We start from the raw sequence: 13,988 nt of genomic DNA, 5'->3' as shown, positions 1-13,988 counted from the left end.
AAAATGTTTTTATTAAAATAATGGGACAGGATTGTGCGTCAGAGTCTTCAGGTCTGCTCTTGACTTGGGATAAACAGTAATCCAGCGTGCTCCGATAAACCAAGATGAAGTCACTGATAAGGTGGGGGCCTTATGAAATGAAATTAGTCACTTCGCAGGAAAAGGAAGGCAGGGGGAGTTTAGCTGTAAGAAAAATGAGTAAATGATGATTCCAGGAGAAGATACAGGCGTTAGGTGTTGTCCGTTCTTGTGGTGAAACGAGATAGACATCAATAAGGTTGGATGGACAATGCATGGAGTCAGATAGACTGGCCAGACACACCCCTCATTAGAAACTGTGGCTTTATTGTGAAGAGACAACATGTGAAGTGTTAGACAGGAAATCAAAGCATGGCCCTCAAGCTGTTGTGTACACGTCTTTGGTTGACAGCCAAATAGTAACATGAGGCCTATGTTTTGTATATGAGTGTGTGGGTTGGATGGGGGGGGGGGGGGGGGGCAGGCGGGGGATAATCAGCTGAACAATGAGTACAGCTCACAAACAGGATCCCTCTGTTTCCTGAAGTAGAGACTGTCTCCTTAAACAACAGACACACACAAGCTGACTCTTGTACTTTTGCATACATCCTCTAGGCCTCCACACATTGCACGTGCACTGTGTTGTCTCTTATACAGACACTCTCTCACAATCTCTGCCCAACAAACACCATGTGTGCATTCAGATGTCTATTTTTGTCATTATGGGCGACTTCTCATCTGTGGGGTTTGTTTCCCCAGTAATTACACACAACAAAGTCTCTGCTTGCATGCAATCTGCAACCAGAAAGTGTGCATACTCAGCATATGAACACACACACACACACACACACACACACACACACACACACACACACACACACACACACACACATACACACAACATATACACAGCACACTGGGAGGCAGTCAGCAGCCTGTGCACTTTCTGCCACCAGTAAAAGCACACCTGTCCCAGCTGCTGTTTTGAAGCGAACAAGAGAGAAAGAAGGAATGTGCTTCTCTCAGTTTTCCTGACAACCCCTCACCCACCGCAGTCATCTCTGTCACAGTCCTCCCTTGACTTATTTATCTAATTATTCCCATGGACAGCTATTGTTCCTCCTATTCTTCCACACTGTCATGTCATTTATCTCTTTCTCACTGTTGTTTTTTTTTTTCTTTATCGTTTCCTGAATCATATCTCTTACTCGTGTCACCTTACGCCTTCTCTTGCTCAATTTATCAGTCTTCTCCTTCACCTTTCACTCCTTGACTTGGATGTCCCACAGTCCTGCTCATACATTTATGACATTGTCATACAGTTGGCTGCCATGTTTGTACACTCAGATCATCTGCAGTGATAATCAGGCCTGCCTCTTGAAACTGTCAGCCAGTCTAAGATTTATATAGAGTTTACAAGCAGAAGAGCCGTCTCTCTTCAAGTGTTTTTGATATGCGGGAGACTGCACATAGAAGTCGCTCCATTAACATTCATACATAATCTCTCTGTCATAGCTTTTTATTGGTGTATATGCATATTCATGCACTCCCTTGTTTGTAAATGCAGTTGGCGCTGTAGGTATTTATAGGAGAACCATGTGCAGGGAGCAGCAAGTGACTTTCTATCCCCAGTTTTACCAGGTTCTCCGCCTTTGTTTTGATTTTGTAATCAGCATTTTTCTCCTCGGGGCCTGGAGGCTGCACAGCTGAGGGGCTCACACACGAACTCAATGCATGCATCGTAGGTTACACACAAAGACCACCTTCCTTTTTCTGACACAAACACAATCACACATACAAAAATGTGACTCTTCAGCTCTTTTGCTGCTGCCAGTTGGTGCTAAAAGACCTTTGCTCTGTACTTCTGCCACAGAAATAGATAAACAGGCAGAACCTCCAGTGTGTCCTAAGGCTTTGAGTGTTGTTCAGTATGTCCTGTCTCAGTCTTCCAAATTTTTTTGCTCCCTCCTCCTTCATCCTCTTCCTCCTCCTCCTGTTTCTGCCGCCCTTCAGAATGGGAGCAGTGAGCGAAGTGATATGTGGACAGCCAGTCATTAAGCTGTCAGAGGACAGCCTACGGACCAAAACAGTGTCAGCAAGGATGAACATTTTCACCTTTGATATAAATCATGTCAGGTATCACCAGCAGACTGTGTTTGAAACCAGTGGATCTGACAACAGCAGCATTACAGGCACAATATTTAATTCAACTCATTATCACTCATCTATCACTGCGCTAGTTTCAGAAGTTAATAAATACATTTGGATCAAACTCACAAACTTCTTATTCTATTAATTCTTATTCTAATTTCTAATACTTATAAAGTGAAAACAGCCACGAAGCAGATTATAGTTCTGAAGACTACAACTAAAAATCAAGCCAAGCAGGTGTTACAGGACAGTGAAGGACTTTATGGAGAGCTAATGTTTTTCCAGTCTAAAAATGACACAGACACTCACACAAAAATACTCACAGAGCCTGTGGGGCTTTGGTCCTGTCTGAGCACGCTTGCTCACTTTGGCATCCATCCAGAACACGCACATGTGGCAGGTTTTTGTGTGTGTGTATTTGGAAATGTGGATTTGGAAGTGTTTTTGAATGGCAACCATTTAAAGTGGATTTGGATTTGATTGAGTGGGTGTGTGTAGGATTCAGTGTAGTTGCAGACTAAAATAGTTTTGGTGATGTTGACAAACTTCATCCATTGGTGGAGATCCATTTTGTTTGATGATTTCTCAGACTTTTTTTTTTTCTCTTTTGGAAAAAGTGCAAACCACAGATGGAGCTTGTGGAGGCTTTTATGTTGGGGGAGAGTTGGCGTCTGTGTGTGTATGTACTGTAGGCAGAACATACACGTCCGTTGTGATGTGCAGAGGTGCTGAGGAAAGACAGGAGACACAGCTGTTCAGGGGACTTGGAGTCTGTGCTTGCATTAGCAAACATTTCTGCAGCTTCCTGCACTGTATGCACATTTGAAAGTTTGCTACACCTCATTGCGTGTGGAACTTATTCTGCATGGCACTCAGCATTTTTTAGCAGTCAAAGACAACACATCAAACAAAACTTAATTGGCCAGTCAAATACTGTAGTTTCATCATAGTTAATGACTCCAATATAAAACATTCAAAGACTAACAAAAACGGTAAAATATCTTTTAATTACACTTTCATTTGTATACATCTGAAATTATAAACTTTTATAAGCCTTTCCCCATTATTAGTACATACTGTAGTGTAGTTGCTTATTCATCTTTTGACTAACTTTGTCAAAAAACCCCATCATTAAATCATTTCACAAGGACAATAGTTCTAATTCAGGTAAATTTCACGCCCACACGTTTGCGTGCAAACACACAGAAAAACACCGGCCTAACCTCTGTAGGGAGGAGTTGTGTCAGGTAAACACGTGTAAAGACATTACGCAACCACTGGGACCTGAGCCCTGTGGAGATGATGTTAGAGTGAGAGAGGAAACATTTCAGTTGAAGATTTTTCTATGACACATCTTGCACTGAGGTTTACCCCTGTTTAGATTAATAGTGAGCTCCAATGTGGTATTAATGTTGGTTTTGTAGTTTTGCTTGTGTGGTGTAAATTCAATGCGGCTAACTGTAATTAATATGTTAGACTGTCTTTAATTTTGTAAGTGCATTCTGGGACAATTAATGAAAATCAGACTTGGCTGATCGTTGCACATGTACATTTTAATTATTTAGATTGGGGGGGGGGGGTTCTTCCAGGTGTAAATCAGTGAGTAGCACAAGGTTTGGCTCAGAGGAACCAAGCAGTGGTTGAAAGCTCTTAACTTGTGATGTCTGACGTGTTATCACAGATTTGTGGTCAAGTCAGTGTTGACACATCTTGCACCTGTTGCTGGCTAAATCACTTTTTTCCACAGAAGACAGAGGGGGAAAAAAATCAAAGCGCAAACAATGTCGCCCCCTAATGGCAAACCTTTAATGTTGCGGACTCCGACAGCAAACAGATTGCAACAGCTCCCTGTTATTGTAAAACGATAATGACAAATGCACAACCCCTCTGGCGTTACACAATATCTGAACTTGACTCTTTTACCTTTGTGGAACTTCCCCATTTGTCACCGTCTGGGTCATAATTGCTTGTTAAAACAAAGTAATAACTACCAGTAAACTGGCTCACCTCTCTTGACTTGTCTTCTGTTCACGAATAATAAAGATGTTGAACTCTTAGCCTCTCTCCAGTTCCGTATCAGCTGTCCTAAGGTTTGCCCTGGTTCTGAACAGAGTAGGATTATTATATTTAAACCTTGTGGCACAGAAGATCCACTTTACCTGTTGAAGCAGCTCTGGCACACTGCAGTGATTAAGGGAACACTTGCCCTCACTTGCAGCCTGGCACCACGCACTCATAGACATCAGTTCTTCCGTGACACTTAAACAAAGAGAGTCTGTCTTTATAATCCCTAATAGAGTACTGTCCTGATGTTTACAGTCAGTCAAAATGTGACAACTTAATAGCACATGACAATTAAAACGACAGTTGCATTTGACACGATTATAATTTTGGCTGCAGGGTGGTGTGCTGAAAATAAAAGAGGTTTAGAACTAAGAGAGTTCTCCGTGATTGCCAGTGAAGGTTAGAATTTAAAAGTTGCTGTCAGCACTTAAAAAATAGGAAGTCATAGACTAAAGAAAAAGTTTCTGCCTTAACTGTATTAGGGGAGCGAGTGATGAGACAGTAGACAGCCACTCCTGTTTCCAGCTGCTTTTGTTTCAAGAGAGCAGAAAAAAGGCAACATCACAGCATTTACTGATAATACTGTAAATACAAAATGTTCTACAGTTCACTTCATAGCTTCCAGTGTGGCCATTATTTGACACAAAGTGACTCCATGTTACAGTTATCAGTCATTTATTGTGTTTCTCATGACATGATAGAAACATTCTGCCAGCAAGGCAAAGTCTTCATTTGTAGATTCTGATTTCTGAGATGCTACAGTCTAAAGTCATTCAAGTGCTGTTCTGTAACACAAGTGGAGGAGTCTGGACAAGTTCTTCAAGACAGGACAAACACACACACAGACAGACACACATCAGAAAGCATGAAAGTCACAGCCAGAGATCTCTCTTTCTCTCTCTGAAAACACACACACACACACACACACACACACACACACACACACCAGAAAATCATACCATATATCAAAATACAGTCAGAGTCAGTTGATTTGAAAATATTAGAATATAGACAATCTCTTGAATTGAAATGATACATACCTGGGCTCTTACATTCCCCAAACATAACTGTGAATCAGTTTAGTCAATTACTAATTGAGCTACTGTCAGTTGCAGTAGGAAAACCAAAAGCTATACAAAAAAAAAAAAAAGTCAAATTTAAAGTCAACCAGAGCTCTTAAAACAGACCTACTTCCATCCACTTCCTCTAGCCGATCATTAATATGTATGTGCAAATCACTCAAACACCACAGTTTAATACTGGACAAGTAGGCCACCTACATTTTTAACTTTTGTCAGAATGTAAAACACTGAAATGTATTCGCATGTTTATAAGTCAACCAGCATGATGAGAACATTATTCTTCAGAACCCTTTTTTTTTTTTTTTTTTTTTACTGTCGTTTCATTTCTGTTGTAATCTGAAAACACGGAGGCAACTGTGAGCATGTTTACCCAGCCGAAATGCCACACGAGTCCTTTTGAAATGCAAAACAGTGACTATATAAAATTCCAACTGTTTAGACACAGAGACACGTGATCCTGACTCGAGCCAGCAGAACTTCACAATTCAACAACCGAGGAATATTCACATTCTCTAATTCTGCATTATGTACACATTTTTAACACTTGTTGAAGCTACATTAAAAATTAAGATAGAAAATTAGACATACAGTACATCTGAGGTGCTTTTACAAGGTGACAGTCAGTTATCTGCATATATGTAAGTTATGAATCCTAGTTACACTTGCATGCAACTTCTGTTGTCCGGTCATTCTGGGACAAATTAAGACAAGTGTAAAGGGAGAGCAAATTTTTCTTACACTGCAAACCGATTTTTTTTAACCTGTTATAAAGGTGTTTGACTCACCCTGTCAACAGATTTCTGCATAGTCTAAAATCACTTCAGCCACAATGTCCATAGTCGAGGAGAAAGAAAGCAGGAAAAGATGATAAATAAATCAAGCCAAAAGAGAGATTTGATATTTTCAGGTGCAAATGCAAAAGATCAGATATTTATAGTCAGATAAGGAAAAAACGTAAACATATTCAGCAGTGACAGTTCAATTCAGTATCAAAGGCAATTAATCCTCAACCCACATAAAGTGGTGAATATAAACCACCTTTAACTCTATAGACATGAGACAAACTTTGATCTGTGAGTGAACTGTCTCCTCATTTATTTACTCAGATTTGTTGCTCGTGTTTGGATGGTTACCCTCCGAGGCGGCGGCTCCTCAATGCTCCGATTGGCCACGAGATCCTGCAGCTGCAGCGCTCCTCCGCCGATGAAGCAGAAGGCCGGACACACTGGAGCTGAGCAATCCACGTGTCCCTCCCACAGGATCCGCAACGAGTGGGCATCATAGAAGGTGACTCGTCCTTTATCACAGTCCAGACACACTCCTAGTCGGGGAGGCAGAGGAGCAGTATGAGGGTGAGGCAGGTTACTGTGGCTGCTGCTGTGGGAGTGGACTCCTCCATGGCTCTGGCTGTCCCCCTGGCTCTGACTGTGACCATGTCCTTGAGGAAGCAGGATCTTGCCCATGCCAATGGTGAGGAAGCAGAAGGGAGGGGAGTCCTGGCCGTCCTCCGCCCCGCTGTCATGACCACTGTCTGGGTCACAGCTTGTGGGAAGGCAGAGGGGAGGAGAAAATATGGCTGAACAAGAAAGAAGCTAAATGAAGGATGAAAATGCACCTTATGAATCTTAAACTATATGTTCAAATACATTAAGACCTGAAGATGTGAAATACTCCACTGCTCTTACTACAAACTGTTAGAATAACTGTTAATAAGGAAAACCACAGCTGGCATAAGCAGAGTGAGAAAGAAAATACAATACATGTTTTAGAATTACAAAAAAAAAACAGAATCAGAAAGTGAATTAGTTCTTCTTCTGATGTTATCAAGTGTTACTTTCTCTGGTTGAACCCTAGTGGGAATCATCACCTGACTCTACAGTTCCACTCAGAGCGTTTCCGCATCTTCCCGTTTACTGTTTCAGTTTAACGACCTATAACTTTACCGTTTTGTTTTAGTCTCGCGCTCATCAGTCCCGTCGATAGCAGCAGGTGATATTATGTCAGTGTTGTATTAAAGGTTGTTCCACTGACCCCGAGTGGCCGAAACATCAAGAAAAAAATCAAAAAATTCTGATGGAAAAATCTGACAAAAGTTACAATTCTGGCATGGCTCGTAATCCGATGTATAGGACGCATGTCAGTGAATGAACTTGCATCAATAAGAGCATTTATCAATATATAAATCCTATTCATATCTCGTTTTCTTTTTCGGTGCAGTACATTTGTTTTCATAAGAAACACTGTGGGTTCCACAGTGTTGTATATTTAGGATAGTAAGATTTAGTTACCGAGGGCTGGCCATGTCCTGAGGGAGATGGAACCACTCTTGTAGCTTAGTCTCCTGCCCTACTCCCACCTGCAAGAGAGAGAAACAGAAAGACAGGAAGCTTTAGTCACATCCACTTTGAGTCAGCATGTGAGGTAAAGCTGATTCCATAATATATATATATATATATATATACAGCATAATATCAAAACAACTGCCCTACATTACTTCCTCTCACCTTTACCAGGTAGGACCCAGGCTCCACAGAGCATGCCCAGTAGTGTCTGCCTTGAGTGACAGCCAGGTCGGCCACCAGCAGGTCAGAAGTCAAGTGGCAAGAGGTGAGCGTGCGATCAGCAGCCTGCAGGAGGGCGAGGCCTGGCACACTGCGGGCGTAGGTTTGGCCTTTACCCAGTGCCAGCCTGTCAGCATGCAAACCCCAGCGAGAGTCCAAGGAGAAACTCAACACTAGGAGGAGGAGAGAGGAGAGGAGGCGTAACAAGAGGGAACAGAGGGGTAAAGAGGGAGAGATAGCAAGGTAGGTAAAAGGAGAGGAGTCGGGGGGAGGAAGGATTAGATCCTGAAACTGAGACAGACTCAGACTACAGCAAGTCTGAACACATCATGGAAAAAGAGCTAAAGAGTAGGAAGAGACGCTGGATAAGAGGCAGTTCCAGAGAAAAAGGTGTATCCAAGAGAAAAATAGGAAGTGACTTGAACAGTCAACATGAGGAACAGAGCAGAGCTAACATTAGCTCTAACTGCAAGTCAGATAATGACTTTGATTTAATGTTTTTTTCTAAAAGGATGAATGTGTAGAATAATAGCAAGAGATACAATTGACAATATAAACGAACAGTGAAGAATTTTTGAAAGACAGACCTGCAGCAAGAGAGACAGAAGCAGAAAGAGCCTGACTGGGATGAAACTGGAATGCAGAACAAAAAAAGGAAGGTTTGGTGAAGATGCTAAAATAAAAAAACAAGGTGGGGATGGAAGAAATAAAGGGATGGAGAGAAAAGAATTGTCAAGATTAGTCAATCAATTGAAAAATGACAACACTGGAAAAATATTCAAATCAAAATACTGTGTGTTTGTACTTTTTGCAATGAATGAAATGTAAAAAAAATTAAACCTGTTTATGTCACATCATAGGGTTACATATCTCACCAGGTGCCGGTGGAGTGTGGAGGTACACCTCTTCACTGTACTCTCCAAACCCGGCCTTGTTACATCCTCTCACCCTGAGCACATACACACTGTCCATCTGCAGTCGATCAATCACGGCACTGATCCCTCTCACTTCATCCAGACGCAGCCATGCTATCAAAGAGTTGGGGGATCTGGTGCCGCCCCATGCCGCTCCAGCTCCTCCTGCTCGTCGCTGGTATTCAACAGAAAAGTGCCACGCTGGGGCCGAGTCCTGAGGGAGGCGCCAGCACAAAAAGAGCTGGTCATAGGCTAATGTCTTCTGAGTGTCAATGACTGGAGCCAGTGGGGCTGTGGAGGAAATAAAGCGATGGAAAGATACAGGTTACATATACTGAGATTCCAAAAGAGGCACCATGTCACTTTTGAATGGTTCACATCACAGAAACAAAGAAGCTCACCACGTATGAACTCCAAGCTGTTGATGAGCTTCACCTCTTTGGATGCGTCCAAGTGAAAATGTCTGAAGGAGGGATCGGCAGCGAGAGAGAAACACTGCAGGTTTTCTATGGCCTTCACCAGCCTGGAGGGAGAGAAACACAGTGACAGAATGAAGAAGAGAAGAAACAAATGTGGAAAAAAAAAACTAACTAAATCTAACCCATTAATTCCTCCCAAGTTCAGGATTCAGCTGAGCATGTGTTTGCTGCAGGTACCTGTTGTGAGTGATTCTGGCAGCCTGCACGAAGCAGGGTGCATCGGTCTCTTTGAGCAGCTCCTGTGTGTAGGCCATCAGACCTGCGTGTTCCAGCAGCCCACGCCTCTCAGAGACCTGAGCGGACAGGGCCTCCTCCCTCCTGCTGCGAGATCCCTCCAGGGCCAGGACCAAAGCCGTCTGACGCTCGGCTACAGCCGCTCCCAGCTCCCGGATACAGTGGGTCAGCTGCTGCAGAGCTGCTGCGCTGTTAGCCTACAGACAGACAGACAGACAGACAGACAGACAGACAGACAGACCGACAGAACAGACTCCAATGAGCCACTGAGTGAAGAGGCAATTACAGATTGGAAATGACAACACAGAGACAATGGTTTGGCTATTGCCAGTACAAGAGTGCGCCATTGCACTAGAGCCCCAGGCCTCTAGAGGGCATAATAATACTACCTGCCCCCACAGTTGCAGTTGTAATTACAGTAAAGTACCAGGGGAGAGACTGGGGATGGCTTCCTATTGTACTAAAGCTCAATAAAAAAGCTGTTTCCTCTAAACAAGACACGTTTGCTTTTTGCAAGGAAACATAAATTAAATTCTAAGCCAACACATTGCCCTCAAACACTAATGATTGGTTGTGTAGACCACAATATAGTGTATGACGAATTCTGTCCCGCTCGTACAAAGATAACGAGGAAACAGCTGCTTTGACAAAGCAGAGGTAGAACAAAACAGAGAAAAGCTGGTTCACCTCCATCTGTTTGATGGCAGCTTCCAGTTGTGTGATCTGGCTCTGTATTATGTCCTGATTGGCCAGGATGAAGTTGACTTCCTTGGTGACCTTGTCCTGTAAGACCAAAACAAAAGTAAACATTTCAAAGCTGGATCCTGATCAGGATCCTGACACAGTACAAACAGACTTCACACAAACGTACCTTGAGGGCCTGGTAGGCCTGTGCTATCGGTAACACTTTGTGTCCATGGTGGACACGTCGAAGCTTGCACAGTGGGCACAGCAGCCTCTGGCAGTTACGGCAGTACCACTGCAGTCTCTCTTGCTCATGGTCTGAGCACACTAGGACCTAGAGCACAAACGAGGATTAAGGCAAAGTGAGAATAGAGGAAAAGCTCCTGTATGTCACGTTCAAAACACAAAAGCAGCCAAACCTTTGGCCTAAAGTTGTTGGTGGGTAGAATGTGTTCGTGCTGAGCTCGGGGTGTTCCCCAGGGGTGGTAGAGTTTGAAACACTCATTGCAGAAGTTGGACTTGCAGTCAGCGCAGCCTTTAGTGGCCTCCAGAGACTGGGGAGGCTTACAGAAACCACACATGATGGCGACGCTGCCCAGACTTACTGTGTGCCTGTACCTAGAGGGCAGACAAGGGGCACAGGGAGATAAGGGTGGTGCTAGTGAAGGGCGGTAAAGAAAGAAAGCAAATAAAGATGGAGGAACTTGAGCTCATCTGGGTTTGCCCTGCTCTCTTTTCAGTAGTTAGGGAGTTCAACTCTTTAAATGCCTGACCTGGATACACCACCAGCAGCTGTCTTGTTAGTGCATTCTGCGCAGTAAAACATGCACCGTCACACTCTCCTGCCCAAAACAACCACTGCCTGGGGAGGGAGCAGCTGCACTTATCATACTGCTGTGTGTGAAACTGGGAAACTGCCTATCCCCATAACCCCCCCCCCCCCCATCGCAGAACACTCTTTCAAGAGCAGCTCCTCTCACTTTGATCTTCACTATTTGAACTGATAAGAGAAGCCAATGATTAACATTTGACAGGGATATGAGGTAATTCACTCTAAAGTTGCCAAACTTAACTTTTGTCAATGTAACCGTTTTACCAGAGTCAAACACTGTCAAACACTGCAGTTTTCAGCTGTCCCTGCAATCTGCTCTTAGGCTTAGCCTTGGATCTGGGGAAAAGGAAAGATTCATTATTGAAACTCCTTCCAGCAAATGATTTCCTGTCTCATTTATAAAGTAGTATTGACTAGGCCCCTCATCTGCTGCCTCGCTTCATTGCCTGCAGTGAGTGGTTAAAGGGATTTTTTCCAAAACAGTGATTACCTTGTTTCTGATTTCTGTTAATAAACTAATGACGATCACCCGGACAAAATAAAACAAAAACCCCCCTACACACAAGTCATGTTCGAGGCAGCATCATAAGGCCTGACTGTGCCTGTGACTCTGTCTGCTACAGTATATAGACTGTATTTATGGTGTTTGTGCATATGCACACCTCTCCACAATGCGCTCCAGAGTGAGGTTGCGGAGGCAGTCTGTCAGGCCTTTTTCTCCCAGCTCCACGTCCTGCTGGCAGGAAGGACATGGGAACAACATGGGGGGAGTGGCAGTGTCCCTCCGCCTCCGCCCTGGATATGTCCCACACACTGGGAGAAGGACACAGATGTAATGGAGATGAAAGAGATGGGTGGAGATGTAGAGGAGAAAAAGTGAGTGTTTGTAGAATGGAAGATTTGTATGAGGATGTGAGGCAGTTGTCAAGTGAATTAAGAGAAACAGACTTGTGAGAAAAGGTAAAAAGCAGAGTTCTTGTTTGTCCCTCATATATCTATATAGAACACAGGGATAAATAAAGGTCAGGTCACAGCGGAGGAAATGCTATTTGCTTACACATACACACTGTCTGAAAACACCTGCTCCAAAGATGCTGACTCTCTCTTCTCTACCTCCTTGACTCTCTCTACCTCTGTGTCCCTTGTTCTACATGCAGTTAAATAAGTCATCTGATGAATGCATAAAGCTCTGGATATACAGCAGGGTATTGATGTCTCAGCTAGATCATCTGTGAAACTCAGATGCTTAAGAGGACAGTGGCGTCACACCACACCATCATCTCTGCATTTTTAAATCATGATGTCACTCTTTGGTCACTTGGATGTTGAGACCATTCAGTTTTTTTCCCTCACACAAGAGCAAAGCTTATTGCCAGCCCACGTAATATTCCCATTCAGTTGTACCAAACACATACATGCACACACATCTACTCCACATCCTCCCTCTACCTGTTTTGAGGACCCGTTCCAGGCGGTCAGGGGTCCTTGGTGTGGGTCTGCGTGCCTGTCGCGGGGAGCGAGTGTTGGGTGTGGAGGCCGGTGAGTTGGGCTCTGGAGGGAGGTCTGGAGGAGGATAACCTCTCTGTACCAACACCTCAGCCGCACACAGCAGACACACACTGTGCTGGCATGGCAGGAGGATGGGCTGCTTCACCATCTCATCACACACCGGGCAATGCAGCTCCTGTTCCATACTCTTCATGTTGGACTGGAGAGGAGAGAATTGAACGAGGAGTCAGACCAGATAAAGGCTGAGTCACTGGTTTAAGTAGAGAATCAGTTGCTCTTTAGATTCTGCACCTCCTGTGACCTGAAAAAAATGTATAGGCCTATGAAATGTGTAGGAGTCAAAAGCGAGAGGGGGAGCTGATGCAGATACTGGTTTCGTAGGCTGGTGTTGGAAAAAAGGAACACAGGAAGGGCAAATGTAGAGGCAAAATAGCTCTCCCCTACTTCAGGTGTTAGCCAGTCTCCCTTAATATGATTGGAATCATCTAGTTTCACCTTTTCTTTCTGAATTTTTTTGTAGCATTAGCTTAGCAAGCTCTGGCATAAGATACCATTGTTGGTAACAGAGTATGAGGCCTTTATCCAAGTGAGGAGATTTTCAAATCAATAAAATAAATGCAGCTTTCTGTTTTTTGTGGCCGCCGGCCTCGGTTTTACACACGGGCTCTTCTCCAGTGTTGCAGCTGCTGAACGCAGCATCCCGTTTCTATGACAACGAGCATCATCTCTGCCTGCTCATCGTGTGCGGCCCGTTAGCAAGCATTTTCAGCTAATGTTAGCATAATCTGATGATTATAAGCATCAACCATATACTGCTTCATCTGCTACAACGTTTGGATTTCGTGGGTATGTCATTTGTGGTCTTACTTCCACCCACAGAGCTAGAGCTTTGCCAAAGAGCAAGCCATCTCTCTTTGATTAGATGCCAAAAAAATCTTCTAAAAGGAAGACATATCTCACATTCCTTCAACACAGATGCTACCTGTGCATTCAGAGGCTGTCGAGGGGTAAAATGGTGAAAAATTCTGTGGTTACATATACAGATGGGGGAAAAAGACATGCAGGCTGTAATATCTCGTTTAAAATTAGCAAACATGGTTGATAATAAAAAATGAGCGTCATACTTACACTAATGCGAACCAGCGCATCCATGATAGAGGTAAAGGTTTGTAACTCCGCATCTGCCATGCTTCCACGATGCCACCGTCTCTGCGATGCAGCGGATGGAGCTTATTTTCGGGGGAAGAGCCGGGGACAGGTTGTTTCAGTCGCATCAACGTTAAGATGAACCTATAGGCCCGGACCGGTGAACCGTGACAACAGATTTGCTCTTGGTGGTTTTCCGTTGCTTGATGTGTGCTGCTGCGCACACGGTGATTATGTGTTGTCTGTCTAGCTACGAGTCGTCGTAGAAATAGGATTGCGGGGGGAGAAGAGGAGGGGTGTGTGGAGGTACAAGC

The 13,988-nt window shown here is 43.8% G+C and overlaps 1 protein-coding gene across 2 annotated transcripts; it reads right to left on the bottom strand.

Annotated features, from left to right (window-relative positions):
• Positions 1-4,891: 4,891 nt before the first annotated feature.
• On the bottom strand, positions 4,892-13,935 carry trim46a (tripartite motif containing 46a). 2 transcript variants are annotated; one of them, XM_056381679.1, is made up of 12 exons: positions 13,657-13,927; positions 12,469-12,727; positions 11,682-11,832; positions 10,607-10,805; positions 10,375-10,521; positions 10,191-10,286; positions 9,447-9,700; positions 9,192-9,313; positions 8,752-9,081; positions 7,820-8,049; positions 7,604-7,671; positions 4,892-6,857 (listed from the first exon to the last, which is right to left on the bottom strand). In XM_056381679.1, the coding sequence occupies exons 1-12, from the start codon at positions 13,714-13,716 to the stop codon at positions 6,410-6,412; spliced, it is 2,364 nt and encodes a 787-aa protein (XP_056237654.1). In that variant the 5' UTR covers positions 13,717-13,927; the 3' UTR covers positions 4,892-6,409. The 2 variants fall into 2 exon arrangements, with proteins under 2 accessions (XP_056237654.1, XP_056237656.1); XM_056381681.1 differs by lacking the exons at positions 4,892-6,857; positions 7,604-7,671 and adding an exon at positions 8,464-8,549 and having other exon boundaries at positions 7,928-8,049; positions 13,657-13,935.
• Between the last annotated feature and the right edge of the window lie 53 nt (positions 13,936-13,988).

Source organism: Seriola aureovittata, chromosome 7 (genome assembly GCF_021018895.1).
Source record: "Seriola aureovittata isolate HTS-2021-v1 ecotype China chromosome 7, ASM2101889v1, whole genome shotgun sequence".
Classification (NCBI taxonomy): Eukaryota; Metazoa; Chordata; class Actinopteri; order Carangiformes; family Carangidae; genus Seriola; species Seriola aureovittata.
This window is presented reverse-complemented; position numbering and strand designations above follow the sequence as displayed.